The sequence below is a fragment of the Homalodisca vitripennis genome, chromosome 5 (assembly GCF_021130785.1).
Source record: "Homalodisca vitripennis isolate AUS2020 chromosome 5, UT_GWSS_2.1, whole genome shotgun sequence".
Taxonomy (NCBI): Eukaryota; Metazoa; Arthropoda; class Insecta; order Hemiptera; family Cicadellidae; genus Homalodisca; species Homalodisca vitripennis.
Window position 1 is genome coordinate 114,134,455 of NC_060211.1, and position 21,422 is coordinate 114,155,876.

A 21,422-nucleotide genomic window follows, 5' to 3' on the forward strand; every position below is an offset into this window, starting at 1 on the left:
GCAGGAGATGATCGGTTGTCTAAATCAGAGATCTGATATTTTCAGTATGTGTAGCTAGATATGTATGATAGTTTAACACATTGACTACAGTGGGCGATACATACAGATAAGGTGTTTATTAAAAACCTGCTGTTTGAACTGTGTACAAAACACGTATATTATCACTGCAATGAAAAGTATAAAGTTTTACGTATTTATTAAACAATCACTCTAAGGATTGGTATCCTTATAAAATATTCCCTACCTTAATACACGAACAGTAAAAGATAAACACAGTAAAAGATAAACACAGTGCACACAATTGTGTGTTTTTAAGTGCTTGATCTGCCGTAGCACCACGCTTAAGGGGAAAACAGTAGTAAAAAGAGGTATTGTAAAGGACAATGATAGTGATATATGAACAGAAGATGCACGTCCAACACGAAGAGAAGAGTTGAGACCCCCCGCCAGCCACATTACTGTAGTGTGTAGCAGAGCATTCCTCCAGTGAAAGTCGGCCTCCAAATGTAACATGCCTCATATAGTGCACTTTCTTTGTTCTCTTCTCTTCTCCCCGAGGCTCTCAGGCTCTAACTTCTTGTTATAGAACGCTTCCTGCAATCATATTCAGTTATGGCTATTTCCTTACTGAATCCTATGCGTACCGGTTCGGCCAATCTCTTGGGTTAATAACTGTTGTTTACGCCCAACCTGCGCCTGAATGAATATTGTCTTTCTGATAGATATCAAGGTTTTACGAAATCGGATAAGTTCCGATCGTAATCTGCAGAGAGATTGTAATAACACTGTAATTATAGCACATCAGTTTTAACAAGTGTAAGCCATTTCTCATGTTTCGGTATTCCGAATTTATTCATGTTTTCATGTTTCAGAATTGTTTTAGGTCCATAGTTGATAGATTTTGTCCCAAACTAAGATGGGGTCATAAACTTAGTCGCCTTTAAGTGTATAGTAAAAGTTAGATAGTAACTTTGTTTTTATGTCCAATACTTAATATTTGATAAAACTCTACAGTTAAAATTATATTTTTACTAAGACTTTTAACTTTACAATCAGGATATTTCTTTACTCTGTGCTCAACAGCGGTTGCAGAAATGTTTGAAATAAGATGCGCTGCTATTTATCAAGCTTCTCTGTTCTTTCACACTATGAATGTAAAGAAATTGTAAATAGTGTTTAAATTAATTAAACATATGGTTGTGCTCTCATTAAACAGTGTTTACATGAACAGTGTACATTTAACAGGCTCTTTTAATTAATATTTCGCAACTTTAGAGACCAGTGAGACGAAGCCCGGAGGGATTTTAGGAACAAGAATAGGCCTACATTCATACAAGACACCCTAAGAATTTCCATGTAAAATTTCAACTACCAGTTGAATAGTTTACGCGTGAAAGCAAAACAAGCAATTAGTCAGTTTCACATTTATAATATTACTAACAGTTACCCGCGGCTTCCCACGCAATTTCGTAGGTTTTACATCTTTATGAGCTCTTCTGGTCCGAGTTATATTTCCGACGCCAATGTTGAGTTTACCTTGTGGCCACGATCACCAAATAAATTAAAAAGTTTATAATTATGGTCATTGCAACTTTCAATTGTCTTGTTTCCCGATCGAGAAGACATATATCACAGATCTGAGAAGCCTAATTATGTCAAAATAGAACTAAGATCGGTTTTATCAGTGATTAAATATATGGTAAAGATTGTTTGAATATTTCAGAACATTTACAGCTGAAATTGGTACATTAGCTTAAAAGAAGAGTTCAGCGATATTTCATGTAGCATAGTCCTTCCCGACTGCTTCAAAGGGAGTCTTTGGAATCAAATTCTGATCGCCTTACGTTTTAGAACATGTTCTAAGGTAGATGAGTACTGACCTAATTCATGAGATCTAAAACGGCTTGAAAAATTATTGTTACTCATAATACAATTTACTTATGATAAATGTAAACAAATTTAAAATAATAAAAAAATTTTACACAGAACAGTTGATTAGATTTGACAGTCTCTTTAAAAAAAATATATCACAACTTTGGAGAGCAAAATTGAATTTTTGGCGTCTTTAAGAATCAGTGGGGCTAGCTCGGAGCGGTTCTTGAAATACAAATAGGCCTATACTCATCCCAGGAACCGTAAAAGTGTTAAATTTCGTTACAATAGCTGGAACCGTTTACGCGTGAAAGCTAAACAAATTAAGGCACTTTCTCATTTATAATACTATTAGATCAGGATGTATAGTAACATTGCTATAATGTTTTATTAACCAAATACACAATGTTACACATGTTACAATACCAAATTTGCTTGAATTGACACTTTTCAGAGTATACATTTTTTTACCGTTTTTTTGTATTTATAAAGTTTAAAGTGTAGAGTTTGCATATTGAGTTTACTTCTTGAAGACTGGGCTGTAATACGTGGAATATTGGGAACGTCAATATATGGATTAGTCAAGTTAAAGTCAATCCCTTGGGTAGTGAACATTAACGTAACACAGTTGTGTTTATACGGGTAGAGCGCTCTTCTTAAGAGAGAAATGAGAAAACTGAGCAGATTCCAGAACACCAATTAGAGGGCAGATAATGATATATGACGTTTAAATTTTACAATGTTTCAATCGAATATATCTACTATTCAGACCATGAATATGTAGTCTAAAAGTACATTTTTATTTGGTTTATAATATATTAGGTTTTAATTATACAGTGCTATGGACTGATAGTGAAAAGACACATTGTTTTGGAAACTATCTGTAGTTGTAAAATAAACGAATAAATGTAAACGAATTGGGCTATGCAAACAATCAAAGTTTTCAGTGCTGGGATTGGATAACAATATATAGCATAGTTAAACATTTAGTAAAGTTCTGGTACCGGCACCGGATTCAATAACTCTAAGAGGGTTATATTTTCCTAGTGACCTACTTATAACGTCTGTTCTTAGACAATTGAGACGATGGTGGTAGTTTGTTCTTTTACTATCTACTCAATTAGAATTTTTGTACATTCCAATTTAGCTATACGTTGTCCAGAAAACAACACGCGAGCCTTAAACAACTGAAAAATATATTTATTATTTCTGTAAATAAAATTATTAAATTTTTATTATTATTTCAACTTTCAATTTTCATAATAAACGTTAAAACGTTAAAAATGTCAAGTTGGACTTTATTATGTTATATCTATTTATTACTCACAGATACTAGTAGCCTGTTCCATCCACATGTATTTCCTTGAATTGTTGGATTTAGGCTTTAAAACCACTTCAGACCCTTTAAACCATCAGTAGGCATGAATGTACTGTATTTTTTAAATATTTAATAAGCTTAATCTTTAATCATTTTTTTAATCAATTGTTTAATCATAGTGTTATGTGTAATAGTATACTTCTGATTTAAAATAATGTTTAAAACTATTAAAAACAAATTAAAATTGGAAATAAAATTAAAATATTTGTTACTTCATGTGAGTGTTTGAATTGCTGATCGAACCTACAAATAAATCCTCTCACACTATAGTCAAGCAGATAAATACACATATTGGTTCATAATGTAACTTTATGTAGTAAATTCACTCCAGTCTCTAATACCACCGCAACCTCACATCCCACGGAAACCTTACAGTTTGTTCAAGAACAAAAAATTGTTTATTGTTACTAACTATACAGTTCATTGGATCCTCTGTGGGGAAAAAGATGTTAACGTTCATTTGTCAATAAACGCTTTCGAGAACAAGAAAATGTACACTATTTTAAATACAATATAGGACGGTATTTATCTTCAAAATATGAAGCTCTAACATTTTGTACATATGTGTGTGTTGGCAAGTTGTATTGACAAGGTTAGAAGACTTAGTAATTGAAAATGGTACAATATTGATGCACAGAAATAAACTAAAAGTATATTTTCAAAATTTATTTTATGTAACACATTTTACAACAATATTGCTTTATATTTATTACACAAATGAGTAAAAACAGCAACAGGGTAAACATTAATGAAACAGGAGAGGGTGAAGGGATGCTCAGGCATGCAGCAGGTGATCCATGGCGAAGTGGTGGGAGGGGTCGTAGCCGTAGAAGTCTCTCTTGGGGAAAGGACGACGGTCAGGCGCATAGCTGCTGGCAGGGTCACGTTCACCGTCAGATTCCAGCAGCTGAAACAACAGATGGTTGATGGGTGCAGTGTTTTTTGGTGCGCATTTAATAAGTATAATAACGTTACCGACTACCAAAGTACGCATGTACTACAAGAGACTTCCATTTTAATGAAGACGAAAGCATACAACACTGTCACTGTTTAAAAACTGAAATACTATTAGAGGCCAAGTTATACAACAAAACAATGCCCGAAGGTGTAGTATTTTAGCGACTACAGCATTAGAGAAGGCCAAGATATACAACAAAACAATCTCCAAAGTTGTTGTTTTTCAGGAACAAGTGGAGGCAAAGATATACAACTAAACAATGAAACAATGTTCGAAGATGTTGCATTTTGCGGACTACAGTATTAGAGGAGTTGGATATATACAACAAAACAATGTTCAAAGTTGTCGTTGTTCAGGAAATAAAATATTAGTGGAGGGTTGCTCAGGAACTAAAGTATTAGAGGAGGCCAAGATAAATAAAAGACTTTTATGAAACGCCTATTACTTCTGTGAGATATAAGATCTAATGAAATCATTGTATCCTTTCCGATTTATAATTTATTTTTGGGAAACCAAAAATAAAGTATCTCCTTTCTATAGAAAACATGCATAATGTAAATTTTAAATTTTAATTTGAAGAGAGTGCGCATCATTCAGGCTTCTATCCTCATTACAGACGGTACATCTATTTTCTGAAAAATTATTTTCTGAACACTATTGAAGTTTATTTTTAAAATCCAAAAACTACATCTCTGCAAGTAGTTTCTTTGAGGGCAGAAAATATATAAACTCCAACATCGTATAAAGTCACTAAGTTGTATATAGCTTTTAAGAGCTGTAGACGCAGTCACTTATGCAACTAACATGGAGCTTAATGTTTTTAATTACGCACTTTAACACGACTGTCTTCCTCACCGTAGTTCATCACACACGATGAAAAGACAATACAGTGTAATCTATGTAAATATCAGAGGAGTAAACCTTCTAGTATCTACTTAAGAGAAACGTCACTTTCATTGCAAATTTACTTTCAAGTTTTCAAGTAAGTGCCAATACAAATTTTGAAGATCAACTCTGTTTTGCACATCTTGACTTTCGTTTCAATTAAAAGTTTAGATGTTTCGAAATTAACTACTCTTGAGATTCAATTGCCTTATCAAGGAAACATGTCAAAAGTTAAAAGGTTTTCCTCCAAGAGATTGTTTATGGAATCATAACTTTAATTACTTAGGTGACATTACGAAGTAATGTCTTTGTAAAGTCAAATGATATTTTCATTTTCAAAATCTTATACCATACATAGGGTAATGGATTATTGAATATAAAACATATAGTAATATCATAATATCATTTCTTATGGAAATTAGAGATAAATTTACAAATTTATGCACATTTTAATGTATGTTAAGTTGCTGAAGAGAATCAACAACGTTTTTGGTGCCATTTATTAGTGATAGATCAAGTTTACCCGTTCATTCAACGGGTTATCACAAGAGTTATCAAAATATCGGATAGCTTCAAAGCTCTACTGTTCTGTTTGCTTATGCAAAGATTCTGTCGTCATAAGTCTGTATCAACTTCCATCTGTTTAATTAGGCTAGACGGGTTCACTCGCTGACTGATGTAAAGTAGTGGATAATTTTACTGGTATGAAAGTGTTTTTATAATTTATATAAAATCCCAAGATTATTGAGTATTATTGAAAGATACAACATTGGACATGAATGAAAAGTCAAATGAAAATGTTGTTGTAAATAAAAAAATCTACAACTTATGTAGTAATCATTTTTGCCCTAACCTCAAAAATTTCCAAAAATGTAAAAGAAAAAAATTAAAAACCAAAAAAACTGTTTTTTATATTTTTTGGAAATTGATTACTAAATAAGTTGTAGATTTTTTTATTTCCAACATTTTCATTTGACTTTTTTCAATAGGATGCATTGTTTAGTCACAAATTGCAAAAAAACCATTTTCACCCCTAAAAACAACCCCTCCTATACCCCCTAACAGACGATTTTGGTTCGGAATGTTTTTGTTTTTATTTATTTATGATGTATTTGACTAAATTGTGCCATTAGTTTGCTGTAAGAAAACATTTATTTTTTCAATCAGGTAACACGACTGGACTATAATAGCATTAGCCTTTTTGTAATTAGTACAAAAATTGTATGAAATATTTATAACATTCCAGTGGTGTCATAAACAATTGTTTAATGAAATCAAATATACTCTTAAATTTCGTATAAGTTTTATGGATATTGGAGTCTAAAATGAGAAATTATATCAAAGCGTAACCGTCAATAAAGTTTTATAACCTTTAAATGGAGGTTTTACCACCCAAAAATATACTAAAATCCTTAAAAAGAGGCGGTTTTGGTATGTAATATGTGGAGTATCGAATTGCATGTCTTCTCAAATTTAATTGTAAAACCTGCTTTTAATAGGACCCCTTCAGGGTTCTTGAACACAAAATAAATGCAACGCTATAAAAAAACTACAGAAAACTCGTTTAGTGTCACATTATATTAATTACTTATATGATTAAAATATACGTTCTTTGAATGCCGACGATATCTATCTCGGTTAGTTCCACATATTCGACGCTGAAAATTATATTTATTATAAGAAATAAACGAGCTCAGCAATCAAAAGTCGATATAACAAAGAAGAACAAGGTTTTGTATGTATTAGGCTTTAAGTATATGCGTTCTGGGGGAAGAAGAGAAAACCGAGGTAAGTGATTATCTCGTACTATGTGGCGTCGTCTCCTACTGTCAAAACAAACCTGGGTCTTTAGAGTTCACTTGAAATACTTCTTGTTGTGTAATTTACAGATAGGCTTAGCTCCAAACCAGTTATACGGAGTGGTTTGTAAATGTTTGGACAGCGATATCTCTCTTCGTAGTGATTAACTAAGACTGGAAGCCCTGTCCATACAGGTTGGCCGTTTCACAGGTCATCAGAGTAAGAGATAGTGGCCTAGTCGTAACTGGGTTAAGTTTTCATTCTGATGTCACTATAGAGATTTCCAAATTGAAAATTTGTACAAAAAAATCAGAAATTGTATTATTACTACACTCTTTTTGGATTGCCAACTTGGTAAAACGAAACAAATAGGGTAATTATCAGTAATACGAGAGAAATTGAATAATGAAGTACTGTTCTAATACCTTTCCTAAGTATGATATGACTGACGTACTATCGTAAACCTGTTCTTGTAGTTCAGGAAAGAGCGAATTTAATTTTGGCTCATAATATTGTTGTTAATTTTGTTTATTTAAGATTCATGTTGGTAGAACTTCATAGTAGTCTTCTAAGGAAATTCTGAACATATTATAACAGAGGGGAGGAGAAAGGATACTACTCGCAAGTGTTTCCAGGACGTAAAGTGCAAAGACTGTATTATGTTGAACATCACCGATTGTACTAATGCTATACACTAAATAATACAGGCTATAATGACATTATTTTTTGTGTAAGTGTAGGTTGAAAATAAGGCTCAGTAGTAAAAACCGTACCTAGTTAAAATATCCCAGTAATAGCTACAGATTTCAAGAGTAAACTTTACTCAGTTTGAGGTCTTAATTATAACGAAGAATCATTTTGTGATAAATTGTTAGTTTTTATAATGCACCGTAACAGTGTTTTGTATTTATCATATTAGCTTTGTTGGTGTAAATTTGGAATAGACAAATTATTTTAAATTCATATTATAAATTTGTTTTCGAGCAGTTAGGAGATTTCCGTGTAGACATTGAACTTATCGGTTGTTTACGAAATGAAACGCAATGAATACTATAATCTATTAGGAAAACCAATTCAAAATCAAACTAACACGTAAAGCTTTTGAGTTTGTCTTTTTTGTTCAAACTATATGCGTGTGTTCTTTTTCATATTAAAATGATATAACAATGCATTATAAGTGGAGTTTACAAAATGTGGAATTAAGTTCGTAAAATTTAGCATTAACAATTAGTATATGCATTTAACATAAATCAATCCTCAAATAAAAACTTCCACCAAGGAAAAAGTACTGGAAGTATTTGTTGAAATGAAACGAAATTGTGTCTTTCCATAAATATTTTTAACCTCACATTTAAGCCTCTCATTTTAAACATAATTAAGGACGATGGCTCATTTTTAAATAATCTTGATATTCATCCAAACTTCTCGTTTTTTTGTAAAGTGTATTCTTTACGAATATTGAAACAGTAAATTTTAATCAGTTTGGGAAGCTAAGAACTATATCAAAAACTAAAACGCTTTTAAATATATGTTTATAATTTTTTCAAAACACTGTGATCAAAACATTAGGGTGCGAAGTGCTACAGATTCAGCACTACTACTCTTGGTGCTAAAATCAAGATGGCAGTCGACTGCTTCGATAATATCTTAAGAATTAATAACTTTAATTACACAGTTAATGCCACACATAATTTCCTCCAATTCTGATTATATTTATTATAGACAGCAAGCCTATTTTTTATTGCCAACCCCATTCCTTTCTTGTCGTTGTTGTATCTCAATCTGTAATGAGATGTCAACAAAGAAAATTAGCACTTGAAGAACTGTAAGAGCTGAGATTTCTCTCTTCCCCGTACCTATCGCTTTGTTGGAAACTCGTATAGCGACATACAGGTCAACTGCGATGACACAACTGTTTAACCTGTAACACGTGTGCTCACAGCTATCTGCAGGACGGTACCATTGTTGCACGCTTCAGAAGAAAGCTCAATTGACGACGTCACTTTATTAGCTAAATGCTCGCAGTGCAGACTCAGAAGAGTGGTGTGATTGTGCAAGCCACTGGTGGAGTGGTGGTGGTGGTGGTGGTGGTAGTGGTGGTGATGGTGGTGGCACAATACCCCTACATATCGTAACGTGGTTGTGCAAGAGTCGGCGCGGCACCATTGTGGCCCAGTCGGAAGTGACATCACGGCCACAGCTACTGGACGATCCTGCGGCACTGGCGGACTCCAGGATGAAAGGAAGCCACTGGCCGCACGCTCTGCGGGTATAAAAGCCGCGTCCCGCACGCGCTCGACTTGTATGGCGAGAGGCCCATTTGTATGTCGTTTGCTGAGCGCGAATGTGCGAGCCGAATTAGTGGCCGATTTCTATACTATCACTGCTGTCACTTACAGGAGAAAGAGGCCTTTCAGAAAATCCGGGTCTTGATTGGATTCAGCACGTTTTTCTTTAGGTGAACATAGGAGTCCGATATATAAGATACGGTCCTGAATACCTAATTTTCTCTCCACTACTTTTCCTAATCCCTGTCTAGTTGGAGAGATTATGTTGACAACACGGATATTTCTGGCTCTTAACAGGAAAAATAAGGCATTTCTATGTTGATGAAGTCTGAATAAATCTCTCAGTTGTCTAAAATTTTTGATTGTTAATCTAAAAAAAGGTGAGTAAAAAATATTTATAAAAATTGTACACAACAAACTTTGATACATCACACAAATAATCGTGTGTTATTTGTACACAACGGTGCAAATACAATAATGAATTACTCTATTATCGTTTGGCCAGGTTAACTTACATATTAGGGTGAACAGGGTATGATTAATTTCTTCTCTTCGGCTAAGTACTGATCACTATACTAAGTACTTAGTGACCGGGATATGATTAATTCTTCCCCTTCGGATATGAGCGGTATTTGTTACTACTGATACTTCACCGAAAAGAGCAGAAGTCAAGGTATTTGTAGGATGACGGGATTTTTATACTATTTACGTCGAACTATTAAAATATGATTGATCACTTGTGATGATGTCAAGGGTTATCAAGGCAATTGCACGTAGCCTCAGATCTTCAAGTCCTACGTAGCAATCTCATGTGTCATCACAAACATTAGATTTACTGGGCTGGTAACTTTAAGAAGAGTATGACTAACATCAGATACTCTTATGTGAATGTTTATTTATGTTTGGAGATCTCGGGGTCGGAGAGTGGCAATATCTGAGCGGCTTAAGATGTCCGATTTTATATCTGAATTACAAATAGCCTATGTTCAATTTCTGTCAGTGAACGTTGTACGTTTTGACAGTACCAGCGATACCTTGCACTACTTTTCCACTCCCTTATCCTCTTTGATAAGATTATCACACATGCCAGTGGCCCAAGAGGACGTGTAGAATAATCCTTAAAAAGGGATCGGCCTGTCGATTAAAAAAGTTTTTTTACTGGTAGCGCTGCAAATGGAAGACACGATATTCCATTCCATAAGGATTAGAGTTTCAGTGTGGAGATAGATATGGTTATTTCTCAATGTGGTTAAAACTAAATTAAAAAATTGCTTACGGATTGTTTAAGAAAGTTTTTTTGGTGGAACATTTAATTTCAGATCTGATTCAAACAGATCGAATTGCGTTGGATATTTATCTCACTTAAACCTCTAACTTTTAACACTGTTATTGGAAAAGGTAATTGTTCCCTTGAGCTACCTATTGAGGGTCCCGAATAAGTAGACATGTTGTATAACGATGAGATCGCCTGTGAAGATAAGGACTTCTCCCAATGACCATCACATATCTCAGAGTTGACTGAAAAATGAAAATTGAGGTGATGGGAATTCTAGGTGATCGAAGTTAGTTGGGAGTGATTGATTATACCATATAATGTTCAATCAGGAATTTCATAGAAAGGAATTTTACCATTGTCTTATACGCAGAGATATACAAGTTTCAAACACTGTATGAGATGTGGAAATAAAGATTTCATACAATTATAATAACTGAATGTGACCAATTGAATAGCACAATTGAATAGTTGACACCAAATTATAGCAAGGGAAACTCTAAGTTAGTCTGTGGATATACAGCTAGTACTGTGCATAAGATATTTCATCATTTACGGTTATGGTCGTAAATTATCTTAGGAAATAAAGCAACTTTTATGTACTGTGGAGGAGATACTCGCAATGTTGTTTGGCTTCTCGTGGCTCAATGCATCTCGTGGCTTGGTCATAATACAGCTATTGTTAACTCTAAGCCGATTCTCCTCTACATAAGAATAAAGGTACTTAGCAAAACGTATTTAATTTAATCTTGCTCTATATACAGACATCCCAGAGCTTAGAATACGGTATTATTATAAATGATTAATTGATATTTTATCTATTTTTAACAAGTAGGCTGGCATTTGAATTCCACGGTAAGACTTTTTCATACAATTATTTAGGTTTAATGTTACATTTAAAATTTTACATGTAAATTATCACAGAATATAAACCGTATGGAGTTGTTTTCTTGTCTTGTTTATTTTACTTTCTTAACAGTCAAGAAATGATAACAGTTATAACAATAGACTGGAAAGTAATCAGTCAGATATTTGTAATTTTTTTATCACGAGTAAAACTTCAGTGATAATGATTCAGCTAAGCTAATAATTATATTAAATATAATTGAGTGCCACAAAACTTAGAGTGAAGAAACTCGTTTCACCATACAAAATTTAAAAAATCTGGAACTAAAAAATTAGTACGCAGCATATAACAAATTGTTTTTATATTTAATGTGAATGTACATATGAGCTTACTTTCTACAAATGAGTCACAAACCTCTATTATTTTTTGGAATGTTCTCATTGAATTCGACAAGGCGAACGTGATTTTTTATTGTATTTGAAATACAAAAATGAGATAAATAAGTAAAAGAATTAAAAAAAAACACCGATAACTGGTAATCGATACAAAATCTAATTTAATTATATTATTAATAAAGTATAATATAGGACACTTATTTTGACGAAATTTGTCCCACATGGGTCGCAGAAGCGTATGTGGGGTGACGAACCTAAGAAGTAATAAGAATTATATAAAATTATGCTGAGAATTATATAAAATTATATTTAAACTAACAACTAAAGAATCTGGCTAACAGTGGAATTACAACTGGGAAGAAACTAGATTAATGAAATGGAAGCATCTACTCCTGTCTGACACAAGTGCAACGGTTCGGCCATTTGTTAATGGGTGGGTTTTAGAAGGGTAGAAAGATGACAGAAGCGATAGGATATTAAGTTTTGACAAGATTAATTGTGCTGCTAATACTTCAAAACATCATTCGTTTGAGTGTGATAATGGTAGTGGCGGCACATTGGTCATGGTGGACATATATTATAATTTTGTATATTACGATACTAAAATAAAATTTAAGTACCTCTGTTGGGAGTTGGTTCCTCGTATTTTGGGTTTAGAGGTGCTTGTAATAATGAGTATTATTCCCCCGTAGTTTGCTCTTTCCCGAAGACTTTTCTAGGACTTTTGATCTCCCAATTTTTTTCCTTTGAAGATGAAGAATACAAATGCTATAGCAATAGTTAACTGGTGAATTGGAACTACTTAGCTGAAGTTTTATATTGTGTATACATACATGTTTAAATACAAATCAATTTCATTTTAAATTCATACGAAAGTACAATAGGTTAAATTGACTTTAAATCTTCTCTGTTAATATTTTGTTCTCTCTAAGAAATCGATTGGTTAAAAATTAGCGTAGGTGCAAAATTGTATTCAATGCATGTTTTTATCGCAATGCAAAAGCAACAGCTGGTTTTGATACTAAAGTTTGCCTTTTAAGGATTTTTTTAGGATTATAGGATAGTAGTAACTTATAACAGGGTCGGAAAAATCAGCTACCTCACACACAAGTCTTTTCAAAGTGCTGTCTTAACATTTTTTTTATTATTCCATTATAAGTAAATAAGAGCTGTCTTTGAAGGGTAAATCTAACAGTATGACTATGGCGTGTTATTATGCAATAACGTTTGTTTTATATTTCTCCATGTAATTGTTTCCATAAAGTATTTTTTATTACATGGAAAAAAGGGCCTTACGGCGTTTACACGTTTTTCCATCATCATCTCGCTTGTAATACGACGAAATCATCTACTTTTGCTCCTAGCGATGAGAATTATATTTAGCATATGTGAAATTTAATTTAATAGCATGCATGTCATAACTAAGCATTTTAAGGGCATGAGTTCATATTAAGTTTGGTATTTATTGCAAAGTTTCACATAATTTCATCAACCAGGAAAGAAATCCGATAAGTCAAATATAATGACCCAATATCGACACAGGTTGCATCAATGATGATGGCGAGATTGTGCGGGGAATGTAAGAGAGATGTAGGTTTTAATTGGCTAGTCAGTGTCAGATGAGCTGTCATTAGAGTGGTAGCCTACAACACAAATGGCAAAGTTGTTAGAGTCTATGACACTGAGCAAACCACCTCACATCATCAATCTCAATTAGTTCAGTGGCGGTGGAGAACTGGACAGACAGAAGTGGTGGGAACTCGTGGTGCCCGCCTGTATTGTAAACATTTCTGTTTGTTGTTTGGTTACGTTCAACAGCTTCTCGTCACATAGATTGACTGTTTACGATTCGCACAAGTGTTGCAGCTGATAACTGAAGTCAATGATAGAAGAATGTATGACAGAAAGATTTGATATTAACCTTTCCTTTAGTTAGGGTTTTGCTCTGTTTTCTTTCAATACACACATTGCAAAGATAACTGAGACTAAGATTTTATTTTTTAAGCACAATATTAATATTTCCAGTTCAAACCTTATCATTTAATGATGTGATGGACTTTATTTATTGCTAGTTAATGAGGATTGCAATATTAAATAACCTTTGTTTATTCGCAAAACACCTCCTGCGATTTTTATGTTTAATGCATCTTAAGAATTTGTTACCTTAAGATTGTTCAACCGATTTTCAATGGGGTGTATTATTTTAATGCTACTGAAACACGTTTTATTCACAGTTCATAAGGAGGTCTGAAGACATGAGACATAAGAAATAGAAATAATGTTGATTATTTCATCAGGAATCGTAGATATTTTATCACGAAAATTTTAGTCACCAAAAATAGTTGGATATAAGGATATAAAATTTTACACTGAATGTAAGAAGGATAACTGGAGAGAATATTTTTTTTATTTATAGAAGAATTAGCTGTTACGCAAGTCATCGCACGCTGACTTTCTGCTGAACAATCGGGCATCAAAAACATGTCCATTCTTAACAACATACCAAACACTCCCGTGATGGTTCATGGAAGTTATTCAAATCTCGTACTCAAATTGAAGTTTAAGTTTTCAAAGTAGTATTTTCAGAAGTATATGTTCTTATTCTTTCCGTCTTCAGAGAATATTTATTACAAGGCTGACTCTGATATTTAGAAACACTAGCGCACACAAAAACCGATTGCCACTTCCTTAAACAAAGCACTCAGGCAAAGCCACACTAGATCCAACGTTTATAAATATTCACCGTAACAGCCTATCTTCAGCTAGTCATAATGTCAGTTCAAAGGTTAACTATTGCTACAATATGAATCACATTCATAAAAGTAATAATTCCGAACTGCGATTATTGTAAGTCACTCCAATGCTTTGGCCGTTTTTGGCAAGTGCTGTGAAGGCAGACAACGAGCCCCATATATCAGCCCGAGGGCACGCAATATGTGTAGCATGAACTGTTGTGTTGGCAAACATTCTCTGGTGTGTTCAGTTAACCTCGAAACCCCAAACTTACACTTCAAAACTTTTCGCTTGGAGCGAACTGTACAATATTTAGTTTGCAACACGACTGACTGCACTTATGAAAGCGGCGAGCTCGTTATTGCAAATATTGTTAATTTAAATTGTGTTTTTCTTCTGTTAGCCCAAATACCGACAGCCTCACACGCAACACTTCGAGTGCCTGACGCGTCACGCCACCCAGGTTGGCCAACCTCAACCTCATAACATAAACACACACGGCTGCCGTCCCGCCCCACTCGTTAACGGTTGTCCTCTTGCCGTACCACATATTAGCCCGGTCCTGAACAGAGCGGAATTGAAGTATGGGACCTGCCTATGGCTTAGTAGGACACTTGGTTAAATATTTCACAACCAGCCGTCGCGACTCTACGTTACCCTTTATTGATCAACTACGTTTTCTAAGCGGGATATAATGAGTTACAATAACAGAAAAACTTTTCCGATATTCCTGAAAGTGAAATTATGCAGTTCAACAAAGACTTATAAAACATCTATTAGGGTTTTAAATGGGTTAAACATCTCCTGACTGAGACCTTATTCAAGGAGTTGATGGTAAATCTGAATATGCGTCTATAAGCAACAATTCTTTATTCCTAAAACATAAATTATTAATCCAACATTTTTAGCTAATAGCACTTTCTTAATTTACAATATCTTAGAATTTCATAAGCTAACTTATAATTTTTGTCGTAGTTCTCAAATTTCTATTTCTGTAAGTGTCTTGAGGTTTTATATTTCTCATAAATTGTTATTGTCAGGATTATTAATAACCCTTTGTGGATTATTTGGACAAAAAACTCATGTTGAGTTTGATGTAGAGACACAGATTGTCTTCAGGTAATTTTTATCTTAATTTTAAACTTATACTAATGTACTTTAGCTTTGTGATGACAAACTTCAAGCAAAAAAGTATGAAAAATCGTAACACATCCATTTAAAATTGCAATAAAATATTTCACTTATTTTACCCGATGAATTAAAACTTGACATTTGAAATTGAAATCGAGAGCCGACTAACACCGTATTAAATTACATTCAGTATTCTTATTAGGTCAGAGAACCGAAAATAAAGTATAGTAGTCCAAAATGGTCGAGTTCGCCTCGAGTCGCGAAAGCTGAACTAAATAAATACTTAGAGAATATTCCGAGCACGCTTCTAGTTCACGCTGTGTCACATAGAAATGTACTGCATTTAGACCGCAGAATATAAGAATTGTCAGCAAAAGTTCTCTGGCCACTGTTTAATACATGCTGTAAGGATAATAAACGTTCAGATACGTTCACTGTTCAATACATGCTGTAAGGATAATAAACGTTCAGATACGTTCACTGTTCAATACATGATGTAAGCATAATAAACGTTCAGATACGTTCACTGTTTAATACATGCTGTAAGGATAATAAACGTTCAGATACGTTCACTGTTCAATACATGATGTAAGCATAATAAACGTTCAGATACGTTCACTGTTTAATACATGCTGTAAGGATAATAAACGTTCAGATACGTTCACTGTTCAATACATGCTGTAATGATAATAAACGTTCAGATACGTTCACTGTTTAATACATGCTGTAAGGATAATAAACGTTCAGATACGTTAACTGTTTAATACATGCTGTAAGGATAATAAACGTTCAGATACGTTCACTGTTCAATACATGCTGTAAGGATAATAAACGTTCAGATACGTTCACTGTTCAATACATGATGATAAACTTATGTAAAGTTTATGTAATGCAAACAAGTTTTCTGCAGCCAACTGAACATTATATTGGATCCGGGTTACAATTTTTAGTGGGAAAAACAATAATAAAATAATATCTCAGTATGTACTGAGAATCAAAGAGGTGCGTGAAATGGTCTCGAGATGGCTGATCATAGTCTAATGATTTAATGTATGAAAGTGACACTTTACATACTGTATAAAGAATGTTTTGCGTCATCAGTGATTCCTAAGTTCCTTAGGGAACATCCTTTACAAGAGTCGATAGTAAAGTGTAAATGGAAGCGATGACCTAGTTTTATATCGCTTTGAATGTGTTAATGAGACAAAAATAATTAAATAGTAACAAAATAAGCCCAGGGCTATAAATATATTTCCGTTATAGACACTGAAAAGTCGAAACGGACTTTCCACAAGTAAGGATAAGTTCAAGGCCGTTGTCTGGACGAACTGAACTGAAGGGACGGGTATCAAATACAGTTATCTACACATCTAATGACTTCCATGATTGAAGAAGACCACTAGTATGGTTCAATTTATTTGGATCAAAATTATCATGATTTATCTATGAATAAGTATCTCTTAATCAAAGAGTACCCTTACGTCCAGGAGTAAAGAGGCTAAATTGGTAGGCCTTGGATTTTGATTAGTATCCTTAAAATACAACAGTTCTTACTGTCCAACTATCTGTACGAATTATGAATCCATTGTTTTTAACCAAATGTGGATTGGATATTCTATTAAACAATTGCCACAGATGATAGTTCTTTACTTCTTGTGTAACCAACGTGACAAGTTCTAAGTCAAAAACCAGTAGGCTATTTGCACAACAATTCTAAACTTTCTAGGAATCCACGTAACTAAGTTGGCATGTACAAGCTATGGAATAATTAGTAAGCAAGGATAGTTCAGTAACCTTTGAGCCAAGGGGGCAACTCTCCAGCATTACAGACGACTGGTCCATTAGATTGTTCTCTGGGGCTTTAGCAATCTCCTGAGATTGCGGCAGGCTTTAACTGGTTATGAATGAGTTCCGGTAGAACATGTCTTCAAGGCATAGATTAATAACGTGAAATACGTATTCTACTCCATTATTCACCTGAAATGTTAGCCCTGCGTTTAAAAATATAAGTATAATATTGTGTAATAAAATTATACTTATTACTAATTTATATCATAAAATTATTAATTTTGTGGAATACCCTTACGTTGGTAATATTTACAGTGTAGATGAAGACACCTTATTTGTTCTCAAGACAGAAAGGAATAGCGTAGAAAAACTGTTATAATAATAAATCATTGTTTTAACTTCCCAGGGATACCACACTTTCCTTGACCAAATAATTATGATAATGTAAATTGGTTCTATAAATTGGCAAATATATTCAACGATGCAACCAAATCTTCCACTTACATAAAACCCCTTCAAGCCAATATATTTTAAGATTCGTTACATTTAAAGAATGTTTAGTTCGGATAGTTAAATAAGATATGAAAATGTATCGATTAATTGTCAGGTGATTTGCATTATCCCAGGTCTGACTCTGCTCTATACTAAAAATTTTAACACGTATTCAATGTAAACATTTTTATCGTTTTACCTAAGAAATAGCATGTTTGCTAATTTTTATCATCCAGCTATACTAACATTATTTATTTATTCAAATATATTCACCATTATATATAACTGTAAAAACAATATATTTTTAACCTTTATTTTCACTCACTTCAAATAGATTTCGAATTAGTCCTAATACACGACAAACTGACTGTGACTCGTTCACTCTAAACTGCAATATAAATCTCGTGAGTTGAACCGTGACGGTCGCGTTATTTAAACACGACCGTTATGGATAATCTAATTGCTAGCTAAGTGTTAACACGCTTCAACTAACCGTAAAATAAACGTATAATTAACGTTTCGTGTAGGAAGCGTGTAAACACGTTCATTACACCCTGTATTCTCTACATTCTACACTTAGTTAAATTTAGTTTTTATACTCAATATTTAGCAGTTGTACATTGCAGTTCAACATTTTTTAACATAAAGATAGTTTGCAAACTTCATTAAAATGCAATGAAAATATAACAATTTTAAGGTGTTTCTGTAGCATTTAAAACAGTTACGCCAAGGGGAAACGAACCAAACATACTTGCAAATTCGTATGGGTCTCCCCGGGATTCGAACTCGAACTCTCAGTTAGGAAGCCACAGCCTTACGCTGCGATAAAGATCAATACTTAAAATATATTTCTTATTAGGTCCTTGGATTTCTTGTAGTCGTACAGATATATTCCACTAGCGAGTAATAAAAGTAGAGATATTTGATAAAATTATAGGCTTTTCGAGTTAATTCTTTGAAGACGTTATGTAGCTGACTACAGATAACAAAGAATACTTAAGTTCATCTTTAGAAAGATTTTAATTTGCTATAGTTGTTATCCATTTTTAGTAAATGCTTATTTAGATCGCAAGAGTTTTCTTAATAAAGAGTGTAAACATTTTCTTTCTATAAATGTTGTTGGAAGAACGGTAACGTAATGAGAGTTCATAGGCACATTTTTCAACATATCTTTTACAGTATTAGACTAGTTCGGCACACAAACTGAGTTACGACAATGTGACGGTGATGCACAGTAGAAGTACTATGTGGTGTGAGGTAAAGCACCGTTAACAAAGCTGCAGCGACAGCGTGGAGAAACTCTAATGTGATGATGATGATTGAGTCACGTGACTCGACAATGTCATTGTCTAGTTCAGTTTACGCCACTTCCGGTCTTAATTTCGTTCCTTCCACAGTACCCAGTTTACGGCGAAGATTTATGTTCCTACGAAGATATAAAATCCTAGTCTCACTCTATAATAATCTTGAGTTAATACTAATCTCGTATGGTCAGAAGCAATACTCGTCAATCGATACCTGAATGTTCGGATATAAGGAGCGACCTGGAATCACTTGAAACTTTAATTAAAAATAATGTTACTTCAGTCTATTTCAACATATTTTGTTTGAAAATATAGGTGCTCGTATTTATTATACTATAGATTTGTATGTCTATACGTGTCTTTCGTAGTTAAAAATTGATAACTTACAACGGATACGTCATTAAACCCTAAATTAATATTGCTTTTCTACTTTCACTGTTACGCCATTTCAAACTACGCATGTTATAATGTATGAAATCTGGCATAAGTTAATAAAAATAAACCACAAGAAACATGAAAACGTACACAATAATTGTTATATTTATTCTTTAACATGTGTAATTTGGAAAATGAAGGTCGTGGGTTCAATTAAATTATATTTAAGTGAAAGTATACAGGTTGTGATATTGTAACTGTAAAATTACCCCTATTTCTTTTTTTGTTTTTACTCCATTCATATAATAAGATATCGAACCCTTTTTCTTACATATTTCTACTTATATTTCTATGATTCATGCATCATTATTTTGTATTGTATGCTGGTTTGCGAAAATATGACAATACTGTTTTTTGTGTTATATATATACATTCATCTATAAGTCCGCAAAATTCAGTTAAAAATCGTAGCACATAAATTTTGTTCATATCAAACAGTGATAAAAGTTTGTATGTTATTCATAACTAATGTATTCCTAAAAATAAAATTTATTCAATGATCTAAAAAAGGTTTCTTAAACTTCAAAACATTTTTTTTGTTACAATTCATAAATTGTATTACTTAATCTTTTATTTTTATATTTTCAAGTAGTAGCCATTCTAAACCAGTTAAGATATTAATTAATTTAGTTTTGGTAATAATTTATAAATTCCGTTGAACAAATACCTTTTCATCAGTAATGAGTTTGTAACGAAAATATATAGTCACCAAATAAATATTAAGAATAATAGGCATCACCATACACGCACGTATGTACATGCTATTACTCGTTTGTATTTGCCCATTTAACAGTTTTTAAAAAAGGTTCCAGAGTTTTCCTGGACCATAGGGAAACTTAAGAAAAATATCTTGGTTTAAGTTGGGGGGGGGTCTATATCTTGAAATTTAAGATATAGATCTTAAATTTCAAATATGTTTGTTTTGGTTCGTTGAACAAAATCAATATAAAAGTCATATTTCATTCATGAACGTAAACTCTAATCTACTGTCAGTTTACATCGCTTTTTACAGTAATAGTTCAGTACAAGATTGTTTTTTAATGTGTATGTTTGGGTTCCCTCTCCATTATGCTGAGTGTATTGATTGTGTAACCCGTGTCCACAATGCATCCTAGGTCAGTTAAAAACATAAGTAAATTTAACTGTAACTGGAAAGTAAACGGGCAAAGAATCAGTGCATGACAAATATCACATACATTTTAGGTAGCATTTACGGGTTTGTACGATCCACTATTTATGACATTTAGGACATGAAATTAAGTTTGGAAAAATTTTCGCAACCTAGAAACAGGAAACCTTTGAAGCAAGGAAATATCCAAAAGATTCTACTAAATCCCTTTACGCTTGTTTTCCCCTAGAAGGGAGACGTAACGCAGTCATACCTAACCGTCTTTACCTCGTTATAGTTCTACCTAAAACATTTTTATCAATGTTAAAACGATACCTCCAGTAATACATAATCTCGTGTAAGTCAGTGTCTGATCCTGCATGTGACGAGTTATCGATAAGCTACTGCAATAATGATGTGCGTTGCTCAATGTCTTTATATAATCAACTCGAGTTCGTTCATTGGCCGGTTTATCTACCGTTTTACTTATTTAGTACTTATTATTTACCGGTAAAATTATTTAGGCCTAATAGAAAATTATATCGGTAATAATTAATCGTATATCCATCCAGAGGTGCGGGGTTGGAGGATGAATATTTGGCCAAATACTTTAAAATCAACAGCTGGCTTTAACAGCGTGTGACGTAAGAACTGTTTCCACTCTGTCAAATGATTACATACTCCCGGTAAGCTAATTAACCAACTCTCTGAACGGCTCGCTATTATACTCTGAGC

The 21,422-nt window shown here is 33.4% G+C and overlaps 1 protein-coding gene across 1 annotated transcript in view; it reads right to left on the minus strand.

Annotated features, from left to right (window-relative positions):
- Positions 1 to 3,876: 3,876 nt before the first annotated feature.
- Positions 3,877 to 21,422, minus strand: part of LOC124362745 — a 129,008-nt gene continuing 111,462 nt past the window's right edge. Inside the window, exon 3 of the mRNA XM_046817490.1 lies at positions 3,877 to 4,157. Coding sequence (XP_046673446.1) covers positions 4,026 to 4,157 — 132 coding nt within the window. The 3' untranslated portion in view covers positions 3,877 to 4,025. The remainder of the gene's footprint in view (positions 4,158 to 21,422) is intronic.